We start from the raw sequence: 16,395 nt of genomic DNA, 5'->3' as shown, positions 1-16,395 counted from the left end.
GTCACTTTGCAATGTACTGTACTTTGCAACGTGCTGAACTAATATTTAGAGATAAAGCTCCAAATCCGTCCTTTGCTCTGGTGTATAATAGAGTATTAATAGTAAGTGAGCCTTAAAATGTCTGACGGTTGGAAATTGCTAGTCTAGAAGGGTACACAAGATTAAACGTTAAGTCTCTCAAATCATACAAGTTTACCTCAAAGGCATTTTTACAATGTCTTTGGAGAACTCTTAAGTCTAAAACCTCTTGTTCTCTTTGAATAACCAATTCTGGCCTAAAGTTGAGTGTAACGGTTCTTATGTATGGCTGCACTGCCTCTGCAAACACGCTTCAGCCATTCTGTGAAGCCCTTCAGCTCCCAGGGTCAGAGACGCCATGGTTCCCGCCGCCCGCCCGCTCCCCAGCAGCACTCCGGCTGCACCGCACTCGGGCTGGAGCCTTTCCGTCAGAAACATGGGAAGTGCTTCACATAGTTCACAAGCGGCGACACCGATTGAGTCTCCAGCCAAATGGGAGCAGAAGGTTAAGGGCTTACAATTAAGGCTGAGAGACCCTCGACAAGACGGCGGGCTGCTTTCACAGGCAGCCTTGCCGCAAGCAGCCGGGGTCTGCCGCGCTGTCACTGGGAGGAGACGGGGTCTTCTTCACGCCATTGCCAACGGGCTGCCGGCACTGCCCAGCCTGCCGCACCCCGGGGCTCAGCCCCCTGCCGCGGGTGTGGGCATGGATGGGGCACAGAGAGTGGCAGCCGGGAGGTGGGAGCCTTTGAGCTGCGGGGCCGTGAGGCGGATTGGGGTGGGGAGAGCCCCTGGCCAAGGAGCAGGGAGAGTGTGAGGGAGTGGGGTGGGGAGGGTGAGGCTGGCTGGCAGGCTTGGGCGGCGGCTGTCGGTGAGGCGGCGGGCTCAGGGGCAGCCGGTGTGCCGCGGTAGGCAGCGTGGGCTGCAGCGTGGGCTGCAGCAGGCCCGCGAGGCGGTTCAGGAATGGAGTGCCGAGCAAGGCCAGGGGATTGTCCTGGAAGACTGTGGTTTGCCCTTGTTTTTAACCTCCTCTTTTGAACAGGTTCATTCAGCAGTGTGCGTGGCCTTAGGGCTGCTGGAGCCTTTCACTAAAATCAAAGGTGCAGAAGAAAACAGGGACAGGAGAGGAGAAGAGTGTGACGAGGACAAGATGGCCCAAGTGAAGGAGAGGAGCAGCGCCAGTGACTGCAGTGCTGGACTCGACACGCGAATGGCGGCAGGTGTTCCCCCAGAGTGGTCCCTTTCTCCTGAAGAGGGTGAAAAACACTTGCTGACACTACAGACGGTGTGTCTGAGGGCAGAGGAAGAGGACTGGGAGAGAGTCTGCCAGATGGCCGCCCACCCGCAGGATGGGGTGGCGATGGCAGTGGTGGCCGGGGCAGTGGTGGTGCAGCACGGGCAGGGTGTGCTGCACAATGTGCCAGCAGGCATGGCGGTGAGCGTGCGGGAAGGTCTCTGTGATTTTTATGACTTAGGGCTGACGCAGATTAACGTTTTGCCAGAAAAAGGGCAAGCAAAGAGTTCAGAAAGCAAGCCAATGGAGAAACCACCAGATACACTACTGACTGAGGTACAAGTTCTGGGTGTGGTGAAGATTGCAGCATGTTAGCTGTTACCTTGTACTATCACACTGAGTCAGTGCTGACTTCAATATTTTTTTTTTTGAGGCATTCAAATTTGTTGGACTTAAGTATCTAACCGTTTGTATAGCTTTTTAGAATCTCATGCCATGTTTAAAATGGTAAACTTAAAAATTGAACCTTTCTAGATGACTAACCAACCTGTTGAAATTCAGACAAGCTTCTAATTCAGTTCTCTGGTTTGCTGGTATTTGGTTTGACAGCTTGGATCTCTTAAGTAGCATTAGACAATTTCCTTTCTTCTCTTGCATTAGTACAATACAGCAGTTGTCGTTAAAGCTACATGTGTAATATGGTCTCATTTGAAATGCATTTTATTAAAAGGACATGCAAACATTGGTATTTATCCTTTGCTTGTTATAATGGTTTTATAATAATTTTTTTTTCCCCTTTAAAACTCATATGCCACTCTAGATAATTTCTCAGGTATGGTCATATTTAAGTTTATGTAATGCAAAAAGTATTATGACCTTGTTAATTGCCGTATGACAAAGAAAGCATTACAATTAGGCTGCAAAAGTCCTGTATTAGTTTAGTAAAAAATTGAGAACATACTTTCTTGTTGTTACCTTTTAAAAGGTAAATGTAATGAAATTAAATTTATATTTTTTAAAAATGAGGATACAAGTTTCTGTGTTCTCAGTGCTGTAATCTTAAAATGACGCTGTGAAATTTCATCTAAAATTTTGAGGAGCTAGGGCTCAGTTTTAGTAATTGTTCGCTTCCCAGTTAGGCTGATGTGTGTTAAATGCAAATTTTTTGTTGCGGTTTTATCCATCACATTTAAAGCTGAAAATGAGTTAGTAGCTTGCATCTTGTTGATAGCTCAGTTGTTTTGCTGCTAGTGACTACCTTAGATTAGGGAAGTTTTAAAACTTATTCTTTTTAAATAGATCGACAGAGATAATGATGTCGTTGTGTTTGAAAATAAGGTCCAACAACTGACCCCATCTGAAAAGAGGGGAGGAAAGGAACTTTTTTTTAGTCTTGGAGAAACAAAGAACCGGAGCTGCAAAGCCAGTGACAATTTTCCAGACTCCTGTGATGAAGGTAAAGAGCAGGAATATGCAACTCCATCAGAACAAACAGTTGTAAGAAGTCCCAAGAATCTAAAATTTCAGATCTGTGCTCCACATCGGAAAAAGGGTAAAAAGTTAATAATCTTTGTAGTTCATTTTTGGATAACATATGTTTAGTTAGATTTTGAAGTGAGATTGAAATTTCATATTAAATATTCACAGTGTTAATTATTACATTTAGATTAGGTTAAGTCTAACATTCTGTGGAAATTTGGAAGAAGCAATAAAACCCCTCAGCCTTAAGTGATAAAAAATACTTGTTCAGGCTGATGTCATCTGTGTTGTGTTCAGGAGAGACGTTTTGGATGGCATTTAGAAATTAATGGTCTTTTGAACAGTATGTGGTATTTGAAACCTCCAGGGAGATTTCAAAGTTAGTATTGTGTAAATGCCTTTGAATAAATCTATTAATTTACTTAATCTTTCTTAGTTCCCTCATTCAGCTTCAAGATGTGCTTGTTCAGGGGCTTTTGGATGAGTTCAGAGTGGTTCCAAGTTGCTGGCTGAAGGTGGTGGGCAAGTGTCCATGTCTGTCAGCAAGGCATCTCCCAGAACCTAAGTAAAGCACAGAAAATGGCTGATTTTAGATTTTAGGAATGTAAAAGTATGTTGTAGAAGTTAAGGACTGACTTAGAAGGGAATGGATAAGCAACTGTTTCCCTAGAAACTGTATGTATGTACTGTAAAAGCTGGATGATATCAGTAATCGGAGTGTAAATGTGCGTGTTGCAGTAATTAAAATTTCTTGGCCGAGGTTGTTTAAGCTATGGATGTTGTACAAATTGTTAATGTCCCTTGTTTTAGTTACTGTGTTTATAGGAAGCACATCTGAGCAGCTTTAACAAAGCTAACACTGTTCTTTTGTGTGGGCATGAATCCACAATGAATAAATAACAGTAAAGTGGTTTTGTTTGCTGTTATTGAAGTGAAGTGTTAGCTGCACATCTCTGTGTGGTATAAAGCATTGTATAAAATACCTTTTGGTCTCAGCATGAAAATCGTTACAGAGAGTGCACTTGGGAGCTGAGACAACTGTTCTGGAAAGGCTCTTCAAATATGATGTATTTGCCATTTCACAGTTTCAAATCTTCAAAACTGAAAGTGTTGCACATTTAACTTGTTAAGCTCAAAAGAAATTCATTACTGCTGTGCCATGAACTTGTAAATGTTATGTAATTCAGAAAGCATAACTTTATTCTATGACTTCTTCAAGGAATGGGTCTATCTTCCCTCAAATTCAACTAATAATTTTAAAGAGGCTTTTACATCACCATGTTTTTTACATACACATTATGGATTCAGGACTACCAGAAAGCTGAGAATAGCTTAACCTGCCATTTCCAAATCTTTGAACAAGCTTACTTAGTACTAATCATACAGTTGTCATCAAGAAGTGTGTTGCACAGGCCAAGTGCCTTGGTGAACCATGTCTTAATGAAGTTATTGAGAGAGGAAGTTTCACCCTATCTTGGAGGTGAGAGCTAGGCTAGTGGTTTGGTTTCCTGGGAATAGGTTCTAAACTGTATCACTAACCCATGGCATTGTTTTTGGGCAAATCACTTCAGTCTTAAATAGGTAACAATAATTCCTGTCTGACAGCTTGATTTTTTTGTAATGTATTTTGAAGTTCTTTTATGCAGAAGAATGAAGTAGTTTTACCCAAAGTAGAGGAGCTACATTGAAATTGGTTCTATTTCTTGAAAAAATAAAGTCATTATTTTGTGGCTTGTATGAGTTAAATGTGTCTTTGTTCCCACAGGAGGAAAAGCAGTTTTCAGCTGTGGTTTGTGCACGTTCACCTCCCTCAGAATATCAAATCTTAATCGTCATGTGAAAACCCATTCTGATGAGAAACCTCATGTGTGTCACCTCTGCCTTAAGGCTTTTCGTACGACTACTCTCCTGCATAACCATCTGAATACACATACAGGTATCTAATGTGTGAAAATACTTGATTTTACATATTGTCTGCAAAATTTAATTAATAAATGACTTTGTCTTAGAGCTATGTTCTGTGATCATTTTGTGCTCAGAAGTTTCTCTGATTTTGTTTGGAGTTCCACGCAGAAAAGACATGGTCTATAGTTAGTAACTCTGTTTATGTATTAATTTATGTTGTTAAACACCATTCTAAAAGTTTTGTCAACTGAATATTGGTTTCAGTTGTGTCTGATTCCTACGTGCATAATAGAATTTTTTGTGATGTTGTCATTTTGCTGTATGACCATATGAAGCAAACTGATAAATCATGTTTATAATAAACTTATGGTATTTTTATTGAATATAAAAATCCAGAATCTCAGAAAGGGTTCTATTAAAAAAATGCACATGTTGATTTAAGGCAGACAAATCATACCATTGTATTGTTAAATAAAATTCTAACAGTGTATTCCTACAGGGACCAGACCCTATAAATGCAGTGACTGTGATAAGGCATTTGTGACCAGCGGTGAGCTTTCACGACATCGGCGTTACAAGCATACTTTAGAAAAACCTTTCAAGTGTCCAGTGTGTAAATATTCTAGTGTAGAAGTAAGTACAGCCTTACCGAATCTTTTGGAAGGGTTCGTAGGCTTTCACATACTAAAATTTTAATGGACTGTCAAGTTACAACATTTTTGCACAGATTTTTAGCCTTGAGAAGTTTCTGCTAAATTGAGACCTACCTGTGCGTTATCGTGCTGTCTGTATCATCCTTGGTTATTGTCAGATTTCTATGGGAGATCAGCTCAACCATTACAGTGGTAGATGCAGATGTCAAGCTACAGTGTTAATACTTGGCTCGTGATGCAGATGTATATATGCTTTCTGAACTGGGAGAAATGGTCAAACTTGTGGTTGCCATCATACTGCAATGCTGTGCAAGAGGACTATAGAGACTATGAAGGTAGGGAGATCTGCTGGATCCCAGGAATCAGTGGCCTGTGTATAACAGCATCGAAGCAAGGACCACCAGGCTCTGCTAATGGCCTCGGACCACGCTGGTGGGTTGAATTTGTCTGCTGTGTTACTTCAGTGTTACTGTGAGATAGCTGATCACTAAAACTTTGTGATGATGTGCATTTCATTTGTATGCGCATCTTCTCGTCCCCATCGCTCCTCAAAAAAGGAACAAGTAATCTCAATTCCTTGAATCCTTACTTTGTCCATGTAATATTTATAAATTAGTTGCTTCAAATTAATATTTATACAATTATTTAGGTTTTTAAAACTAGTTACATTTTAAGGGTGTTTTTAATGATACTAAAATTGCTGCTATGCAATGTGTTTGCGTGAATTCGATCCTACAAAAGCATGCTTGGTCCTCCAAGTCCAGCGCAGGGCCACAAAGATGATTAAGGGAGTGGAGCATCTCCCTTATGAGGAAAGAAGAAGGGCGACTAAACTGGTCAAGGGGCTGGAAAATAAAACTTACTGGGAGCGGCTGAGGGAGTTGGGGCTGTTTAGCCTGGAGAAGAGGAGGCTGAGGGGAGACCTGATTATGGCCTACAAATACTTGAGAAGGGATGGTGGGGAGGTGGGGGAAGGGCTCTTTACATTAGTGATGGGTGATAGGACAAGAGGAAATGGGTATAAGCTTAGTCAGGGGAGATTCAGATTGGATGTTAGAAAGAATTTCTTCTCTGAAAGGGTTGTCAGCCACTGGAATAGGCTGCCCAGGGAGGTGGTTGAGTCCCCATCCCTGGATGTGTTTAAGAAAAGGGTGGATGAACTACTTAGGGATATGGTTTAATGGGAGATTAGAGACAGTTGGGCTGGACGATCTCTAAGGTCTTTTCCAACCTAGAAAATCTATGAAATCTATGAAAGGCTGAGGGAGCTGGGTCTCTTTAGCTTGAAGAAGAGGAGACTGAGGGGGAACCTCATTAATGTTTATAAATATGTAAAGGGTGACTGTCATGAGGATGGAGCCAGGCTCTTCTCAGTGGCTTCCAATGGCAGGACAAGGGGAAATGGATATAAGCTGGAACATAGGAGGTTCCACTTAAACATGAGGAAGAACTTCTTCCCCGTAAGGGTAACAGAACACTGGAACAGGCTGCCCAGAGAGGTTGTGGAGTCTCCTTCTCTGGAGATGTTCAAAACCCACCTGAACGCGTTCTTGTGTGATTTGATCTGCTCCGGCAGGGGGATTGGACTAGATGATCCTTTGAGGTCCCTTCCAATCCCTAACGTTCTGTGATACTGTAGGACAAGACTGGCTAATGTCTGAAATGAAGCTTGTGTATTGTGTTCATATGCTTGATGATGATTGATTTTTTTTTTAAACAGGATTGAAATTTTCTTAATCTAGAAATAAAAACGTTAGAGACTGCCTTAAGGGTTCACTTGGAAAAAATAGGCTTTCAATCATGCACCTATGATTGAATCACTGTCACAGTTTAGTGGATATTCAGTATCTAAATTTTTTATGTGCTATGTCCAGATCTAAAGCTGTAAGCAAGCCTGAACTTTATTCCATGCACCTTATCTTACTAGATTTTGGATAGCTTATATCTTTAAAAGCCTTGTCACTTTATATTCAAGTATCCTGTTATTTTCCTTGTTTCGATAAGGAGGTATTCAGTTCCTTAACTCATTGCTGTTACAGAACTCTTCCTAATATTGCTGTAAGCTCTACCTGAATGAGGAGAACTGAAGGAGCCCCCCTAGTAATACCACGCATATAATTTGACTTTTGTATAGCAAAGATTGGCAATCATGTTTAATTTTATTTAAGTGAACAGTGTAGATTTTAATTGATCTAGCAATTAATGCATTAAGTATGTTTATAAATGAGGAATAGAACATTAGGTAACTCCTCATTTTAGCTTGCATACCTACAATATTTATGTAGAACATACCACAAGAACAGTATAAAAAAGTAGAATGAATTAAACTTTTGCAATTGAAGTGCTTCATTGGGACTTGAAATTGAATAAAGCCTTTGGTTAATGAGTTTAGTCTTTCATTTATTTTCCTGAGTATTTTCAAAGAATTTTGTTGGACATATCCAGTAGCCTAAAGGTAGTAGGTATCCTCTTCAGCTGGTTTAAAAATTCCAGCTTTTATGTTCTTAGAAAATTTCTCCTTTTGTTTATGTTGACACTAAACATGAAAGGAAGATCGTCTAGGGAAAGAGTACAGAAATGTAACCTAAAACTAAAACAGGCTGATTGTACAGGAAAAAAGGTGAGGGGCAGGAGAGCACTAATTCTGGGATTGATGCAATATTTAAAATTGCAATAAATGTATTTTGTAAAATTGCCTATATTTTAATTGATTATGTCTCTAATGTAAATGTTACTGCAGAAAACTTCTGATTTTTGTACTAGGCAGGCAAAATGAAACGACATATTCGCTCACATACAGGAGAGCGTCCCTATGCGTGTGACCTTTGCAGTTATGCTAGCAAAGATGCATATAAACTGAAAAGGCACAGGAGAACTCATTCAGGTAGGACTCTGATGTAATGATCACGTCTATGTCCTTAGACCCTTAACGTTTGTAGGGTTAGAATGATCTAATTTCACACTCTAAATTAACTCTTCTTTAATTTGTGATTTTGACTAAAGACATGCCTGAAAAACATACTTTCTTTACATTTTCTGGATTTGGGTATTGGAAGTCTGGCTGTACAGTGCTAATAGTTACAGTCTTTCTGTTCTTCCTAAACTTTTTTTAATATTGGAAAAATACTTCATTTCTGTGGTCTTGTTTTCTGTGGATCAAGTTGTCAATTTTATTTCTCAATTGGTTAATTTTATATGGAGAGTTACCTGAGAGGAGAGTTTAAAATGTCTGCTGAAAACATGGACATTATTGTGGCCCCACATTGCTAGTAACTAATTTGGTCGGCAAAGAATTAAATGGTTTTAACATTGAAAGCAGCACATTCCAAACATGGCTCTGTAACACGCATGCCTTCTGAGAAGGCAGTCAGTATCTATCATAGAATGCTCCAGGGATATCTTACAGCAGTCTTCCAGTACCCAAAGAGGGCCTACAGGAAAGCTGGAGAGGGACTTTTTACAAGGGCATGTAGTGATAGGACAAGGGGCAATGGCTTTAAACTGAAAGAGCGGAGATTTAGATTAGATATAAGGAAGAAATTTTTTTCAATGAGGGTGGTGAAACACTGTACTAGGTTGCTCAGAGAAGTTGTAGATAACCCATCCCTGGAAGTGTTCAAGACCAGGTTGGATGAGGCTTTGGGCAACCTGGTGTAGTGGAAAGTGTCCCTGCCCATGGCAGGGGGCGTTGGAGCTGGATGGTCTTTGAGGTCCCTTCCAATCCAAACCATTCTGTGATTCTGTGATACACTTCAGAGTTTAACTTAGCTCAGTTATGATGTGTCAAGTATGTTATGATTAGTGGTTTAGTTTGCATCAGTGTGAGAGTGTGATTTGAATTAAATCTTGCAAATATCCCTACTTATCACGCTTTAGTTCATATCTTGAGGCAGTTTGGTGCAATTAAACAGAATTCTTTTTTAATGAGAGTCACCTAGAAGAGTCCAAGAGTGTTATCCAGCACTGGTGCAGACTTAGTCCACAGAACCAGCCTGGAGTTGGTTCAAAATCTGTGAGTGTGTTGAGTCTCAGTACTAGCTGTTCCTCTCTTATTAGACACTGTCAATTGCCAGTGTTGATGCTTTTTTTTTTTTTTTGATAGTCACACCCAAAGTGACTTTTTTGGGGAAGAAAAGCAAGAAAATAACTTACAGCTTTCTCTTCCACCATTGCCAATGGCTGGTGTTGAATCACTTTTATCCTGATGATGTTACAGCTGTTAACTTTCTCTTCTTGTGCATTTGAGGATAATTCTGTATTGTTGTACATTAAATATTTAAGAATAGAAAATAACAAAAACAATTACTAATTAACAGTTTATAATTATATTAATGGCTTCATGCTTCATCAGTTTGACTTACAGATTCTGGAAGCCAAGTTTTTGCATTGTAATCAGCTCTGTAAACTTATGTAAACTTGTTTTAGCCTTTTGTGCACTGTAAACTACAAGTAACGTTTTGGTTTGTCTGGAGACTGTTGCTGTTAGAACATGGATGTTGAGATCTGTGGGAATTTTGCATTTGTATCAAATAAGTAGAGTTTCTAAGCATATGATATTTTAATATGTTTTTATAGGTGAAAAACCCTATGAATGTTGTGTTTGCCAGGCCAAATTCACTGAAAGTGGTGCCATGAAAATCCATCTGTTACAGAAGCATGGAGAAAATGTGCCAAAATATAAGTGTCCACATTGTAATACCTTTATTGCACGAAAAAGTGACTTGGGTGAGTTTAAAGGAAAAAATTGGAAATTAAATGTGAAGATAATTAGAGGTGAAATCTCTAATTCTCGCTGCTTACAATGATACAAAATGTATTATAGATGACTTTATGTCATTACAGAGTGTTTCTATGGAAAATGTGTTCATTGTTTTGCAGGTAAGTTCCTCCAGCAAGGAGACGTGCTGACATCTTGTGGTTGATGTTTTAATTTGTTTAAAATGCAAAGTAGCAAACATTTAGCTTTTTTTTTAATTATTTTTTTCTCTCGATACCTGTGGCATTGTGACCTGTTTTTCAGAGGAAGATATGTCACAAAAAATGATTGTCCATGTTGTGCCAAAAAGTTTTTTCTCAAAGCCACAGAAAATAGATCTATATAAAGCTGTTTCAGTTCTTGCATTCTGTTTCTTTCGCAGCTCTTGTTAAAAATGTACATATGCATCTAGCTATATGGGACACTAAAATAGATTGAATGTTTTAGCATACGTGGTTTTTTTCACGTACTAAATCAGCTTCTACTTCTTAATCTGAAATTGTCCTATGTTTATTTGAATGCATTGTCCTTGTAATTTAAAGAAACACGTGTATTTGCATTAGTAAAGTGCAAATTAACTTTTAAGTTTGGCTTCATCAGTCCAGCAGACGTGAATGCTTCAAGCATTCAAAACTCTTAGAATCCTAAATTCTATTACATCAATATCAAAGTTTATTTTCGGGCTGTATAACACTCATAAAGCATTAAAGGTGATACAATAAACTCAAATGTCACCTAGCTAGCTGGGGGCTTTTCCCAGAATGCAAAGAACAAACCACTGCAGAAGTTCATCTTCATTCTATATGCAGATAATGGAATTTTTCCTTTGCCATCAGTATGAAACAGTACTGATATACAGGTCGATACTGAAAGTATAAATTAAAATTATAATTGTAAATGAAAATATAAATCAAAACTTTTCCTCATATAAACCACAGTTCTTGAAATACAAGCCATGATGATTCACTGGAGATTTTATATACTAAATTTTTTAGCTACTCTTGTTTGGAACAGTACTTGCTTCAAGTACCAATAGAATTGTCCCTATCCATACATTTCATATGTAAATTCATCTTCTTTTCTAGGAAGAAAAAGCTTTGTATGGATGACAGTTTTATTAATAAATCAGAGTATTAGAAATACAGCATATTTACAGGACTTCAGGCAATATAGCTGACCAATACCAACAAAACCTGTATAAAATTTTAAGTTTCTGGGACATAAAAAGATGCCTTTAGCATCTATATTTTCAAATAAAGATCCCATTGAAGTCTATTAAATGTTTGAAAGTAGAAGGGGAATTGTTATTTACATGTATACAATTTCTTCATTCATGCATTTTTACACTTTTAATTTTAATGTTGTAAATACTGCTTTGGATAGCATTTTCAAATTAATTTTTATGTATAGACAAAAGCAGGCAGTAACCAGAATTTTTGAAATTATTTCATTTGTTAAATTATTTCCATTGAAATTAGTAAGATTTAGGATTATAACTGCTTAATTTGTCTGGAAAGTTACAACATCTTACTGCAACTTTAGTTATCTTAAACTGATTTGAAAAATTGCCTATTTGGCGATTTTACCCCTACTGCAGAGAACATAGAAGGTTCTTTTTTGTGTTTTCCTTTACAATGTATACATTACACAGGGCTATGCATGGTCTAACTCTTGTTCAAAATTGTGAACATCAAAAATATACCATTAAAATTAATACCTTTTAATAACTGTTCAGGTGCGCACTTGCGAAATCTGCATTCCTACATGGCAGTGGCAATTAAATGCAGTTACTGTGAAGCTCTCTTTCATGAGCGCTATGCTTTTATTCAGCACAAGAAGACTCATAGAAATGAAAAAAGATTCAAAAGTGACCAATGCAGCTACGCATGTAAGCAGGTATTTAAATTCACTGCAAAATTACTGCTTATTCAATTGGTGGTTTGGCCAGGTAGGGTTGGCTTTGGGGTTATATTTACCTTAAGAAGATAAAAACTTTTGTGACTTCAATCTGACTAAAATAGTGTACATATATTTATTTGCAAGATAAATGCGTCACAAATAAACAGTCAAATTGAAATGCTGGAAAATCCGAGGCTGTCTTCTTTATAAATCTTTTGTATGTGAACTGCTTAGAAGTATAAAGTAGGAGCAATCACTTCCAGTGACGTTGTGATGAGAACAAAATACAATATTTGTGTCTTATATGTGGTTTTCAGCAGTGTCACAGAATAAATCCAGTCTGAACTGAAAATTTTATTTTAAAATTTAAGATAGCATTAGTTTGGCCATGATATATTGGAATGTACCATTGCTCCATTCTGATTATTTTCTCTGCTAATCTTAGTAAGGTTAGGAGGAAAGCCCCTGACTGTCTCCAAGTCAGTGGGCGGTATCCCAGTGTGTTCTTTAGCATCTGCTTTCAGTGGAGGATAATTAAGGAGTCTGTGCAACATCCTTGCACGTTTCTATATGCCTGTGTGGTTTTTTGAACACGTGTCACGGAGCTAGATAGTTTTGTTACAGATACTTTCTTTGTTTCAGGAGCAGCATTTAATTGTACATCAATGAACCCATACTGGTGAGAAGCCCTTCACTTGCTTGTGCTGCAGCAAAAGCTTTCGACAGAAGCAACTTCTCACTCCTCACTTCAGGAAGCACCGTGATCCTAATATTAAGCCTGCAGTTTGAGTGCCCTGAATGTGGTAAGGGCTATTCACTCTGGGTAAAATACTTCTTTTTAAGGAATCTCAGTGGTGTTATCTTTGGGTAAATATTGCAGATCATATTGTCACAAAGGACTGAGAGTAAAATGGCTGGAATGGTAACTCCTTAATGCCAAGCCAGCACAACTTGTTTGTTTTCTTTCCCAAACCTTACATTGGGGGATTAACAAAGAACTTTATAGTATTCCATCATATTTTCAGGGTTGGTGCTAGTTTGTACAATCCAGTATCAAAGTTACTAAGGTTTAACGCAGTAGTCGTCTTAAATAAAAAAGCAGTGTGAATTTTAAGACAAATTAAAGAATTTTGAAAGATATTTGAAGTGAAAGATCGCTAGGACCAGTTCAGCAAGGAAAGTCAGAAATTATTATTCCCATCTTTGAAACCGTATGCGGCAAGAACGTCTCTCTGTTGCACGCTTCTGAAGTAAATGTGACCTTTTTTCCACATACAGATTTTACATGTAAAACTTGATTGCTTATCCAGGAACCAGAAAATGATAAATTTGATTTTATACCCACCAAATGGCAATGTTCCTTTAAAGCTGAATTTTAATTTGTGTTCTGGAAAATCTTCAGGAGTTTGATGGAGGTTGTTAACTAAGTCAGCCTTTCACGTAACGTTCCAAAATTTGTCTGTCAGAACCATATTTGTTTTGTGTGTGTTAAAGTGCTTACATACATTAATATTTGATTCATATATTTATGCTTCATTATGCTAACAGAATAATATGCATAAGCATGCTGAAAATTGTGGATTGGTGAGGGCATAAACTACTGCACCCAGAAAAAGAAGCAAGGGCAAAAATAAAAGCCATGAGAACCCAAAGCGTGTTAAGCAAGAAGGTTATCAGCGAATAAGTTAGAATTTAATCATGTAAATTAGAATCAAGAATAAAAGGCTAAGGCAGTTAATCTCCCCTGCTGTTTAATTACTGTTTCACAATGAAGCTAATTTAAGTGCTAATAATGCAAGAATACTTCAGAATAGTCTTTACTGTGTGTCAGAAATTCTTGTCATCTGAGTTGGGTCATTGCTCAGGTACCCATTCTGAGACTTTTATTCCCCTGCTCCTTCAAACGTCTTCCTAAACTCCCTGCTTAGCAATGCTTACAAATATGTTTTTCTTTTCCCTTTCACAAATTCCTTTTGCCTTTATAAAGGAGGCTGAAACACATCATGACTGAGTTGAGCCATAGCAAGTTTTCGTAAGAGCTCATTTTTGATAATCTACTGCTCTAACACTAACCAGGTTGGAAACTTTTCCATTCAGAACCCAGATTGCATATTATTCACACAAGATCTAGCACATCTTAATAAAAAAATTGCTCGTCTTCTTTCTGTCATACTTAGACCAAATAGTGATCAAATAATAATAAAAATGTTACTGATTTAAATGGCTAGAGTCATCTTTCTGCAGAGGTGATCAGGCCAGTTTATAGAGCTCTTGTTTCACCATGTCTGTGCAATCAGAAAGGCACTTGTAATTACTTAGTGTTCCTGAATGTGGGTAGCTTTTGAGTGCTGAGCGATTATTCCGTAAACTTCAAGGTAAAACAAAGGATGGTTCATAGTTAATTCTTTCCTTCTCTTTCTTCTGCTTCCTCATCTTTTATCAGTTGGTTAAGATTCCCAGGAAGTGAATGAGTTCAAGTTTTGGCAGACCAGAATGGTAGACTAATTCATCAGTTGATATCTCATCAGAGAGAACTCCACAGCAATAACTGAAGTGCCTTTTATATCTGGGTTATGCTAGTACGTTCCTGATACGATCATTGATGTTTTATCTTATTTGCAACACTAAAAAGATACAAAGTAATTTTTTATTCTCTTAAATAAACTTTAGCCTGTCACTACATATGTGGTAATATTCTACCCATTCCACCTTGCAGTCTAAATTTGACCCAGAGGTGGTGTCTGCTTATAATTTCATTTATGTGCATTTCCTAAAACCTTACATTTTGGTGTATCAGATTGTATCTACATTGATTGGTGGCCAATGACACAGATAAAATTTGACATAGTGAGAAGAAGAAATGTTAGAGCTTTTCTGAATCTAATGAATATATATCAGCAGCTGAGTTTACACTAGCATTGACACTTCTGTTTTCACTGGTAAGGCTGTAATGGTATGGTTAGAAAGAAATGTTACAGCTGCAGTGTTTATGTTTTTGCAATAATTAGATTTTGCTGTTTATTAATGTTTTGATATGTGCAAACAATTTCTTTTTGGTATCTTGCAGATCCCTTCATCAGGAAGCTTGATTTTCTAAGGCTAAGATGATGTGTCTTTAGATGCTTTTCATGCAAATACTCAGGCCATTTAATTGACTCACACAAACACTAGACATTTCAGTGCTGACTCCAGAAGGTTTTTTCCCAAAGCTAACATTTGCGAGTATATGTCACTGTTCGCTTCTTGTACAGCTTCCAGGAGCCTGTGAGATCCTGTATGTGGCTTTACAAAAGATTACTTGCATGACTGGTGCTGATTTGCTGTTAAATAATAATTAAAAAAGAAAATGCATGTATATGAAAATTAAATTTCCAGTTAAATAATGCTTAGTTTCCCTCTCATAAGAATACCATGGCTACTACTCACTAAGATGGCTTGTAATGTAATATTCAACATAAAACATATTTATTCTCCAAACAAACTATAGATAAAAGATGTAAGATAAGATATATCTTTCATATATATTTATGTGTGTGTATATATATATGTAACAACTGCTGTTGTTATATATTGACAGTATTTTCTCCACTAAATTAAATTGCCTATTTGTTAAATTTATTGAAATATTTACTCATCTTTCTGGTTAATCACCACAATATTTTTTTTTTTGCAAAGTTGACCTGGAATCGTTCCAAGATGTCGCCACTGTGAAAAGTGAACATTATGCCAATTAGATTGTTCCTGTTTTAGATGGAATAGAAAAGGCAACTCCAAGAGAACAGAGAACAGAAATGAATTGTGAAGTGATTCTCAACATGATGGACAAATAACACATGAACAGACTCTGCTCTTCCTTGTTGTCACTGGTTGTAACTGACCGGTTCAAAGTGTGTAACTACATCCAGTTAGCAAGCTAGAAAAGATGCTGGTTGAGAGCTGTTGAAGCCCTTCTGTGCTTGTTTTCCTTCTTGTTGCAATTTCTGCCATGTAAGCTAAATAACATTGTTAATGTTTGAAAGCTGTGGGGAATCTTCACCTGTTTTATTATATATATGTAATAACAATGAAGAAAAAAATATCTAATTTCCAAGTAATTTATGAAAAAGTAGATAGGCTTGTTTCACTATGCATTTCATTTGTCTTCTAGGTTTAATCACAGAATTGCACACTGATCTGAACCAGATTTATTCCTCAGGAACTCTATAGATTTGAGAGCTGAACTTCAGTCTATTTGTAGTTTCCTGAGGTGAGCATGTGGAAGGCAATAATTTTTTAATGCAAGGAACATTGACTAAATCTTCTTTCTGCAAACACTTTCATTTCTAATAGAATTCATGATGCTAAAATACAATTTTGTGCTAAAAAAGCGCAGGGTTTTCTGCCCCAGACTTCTAGTAATTGTTTAATGTTGTTAGCTCCATTCTCCTTTCCCAGTGGTTTTCACTAGGTAC

General features: G+C 37.7%; 1 protein-coding gene across 1 annotated transcript; it reads left to right on the top strand.

Annotated features, from left to right (window-relative positions):
• Window positions 1-376: 376 nt before the first annotated feature.
• CTCFL (CCCTC-binding factor like) lies at window positions 377-13,540 on the top strand. The gene is given in 11 exon segments (XM_086623161.1): window positions 377-796; window positions 1,061-1,588; window positions 2,552-2,708; window positions 4,497-4,667; window positions 5,136-5,269; window positions 8,053-8,173; window positions 9,865-10,014; window positions 11,781-11,941; window positions 12,587-12,729; window positions 12,731-12,767; window positions 13,493-13,540. Coding segments are annotated over 11 exon segments (2,070 nt in total).
• Window positions 13,541-16,395: the final 2,855 nt, after the last annotated feature.

The sequence above is a fragment of the Tauraco erythrolophus genome, chromosome 18 (genome assembly GCF_009769465.1).
Source record: "Tauraco erythrolophus isolate bTauEry1 chromosome 18, bTauEry1.pri, whole genome shotgun sequence".
Classification (NCBI taxonomy): Eukaryota; Metazoa; Chordata; class Aves; order Musophagiformes; family Musophagidae; genus Tauraco; species Tauraco erythrolophus.
The sequence above is the reverse complement of the archived record's forward strand: the minus strand, read 5'-3'. Positions and strand labels throughout refer to the sequence as shown.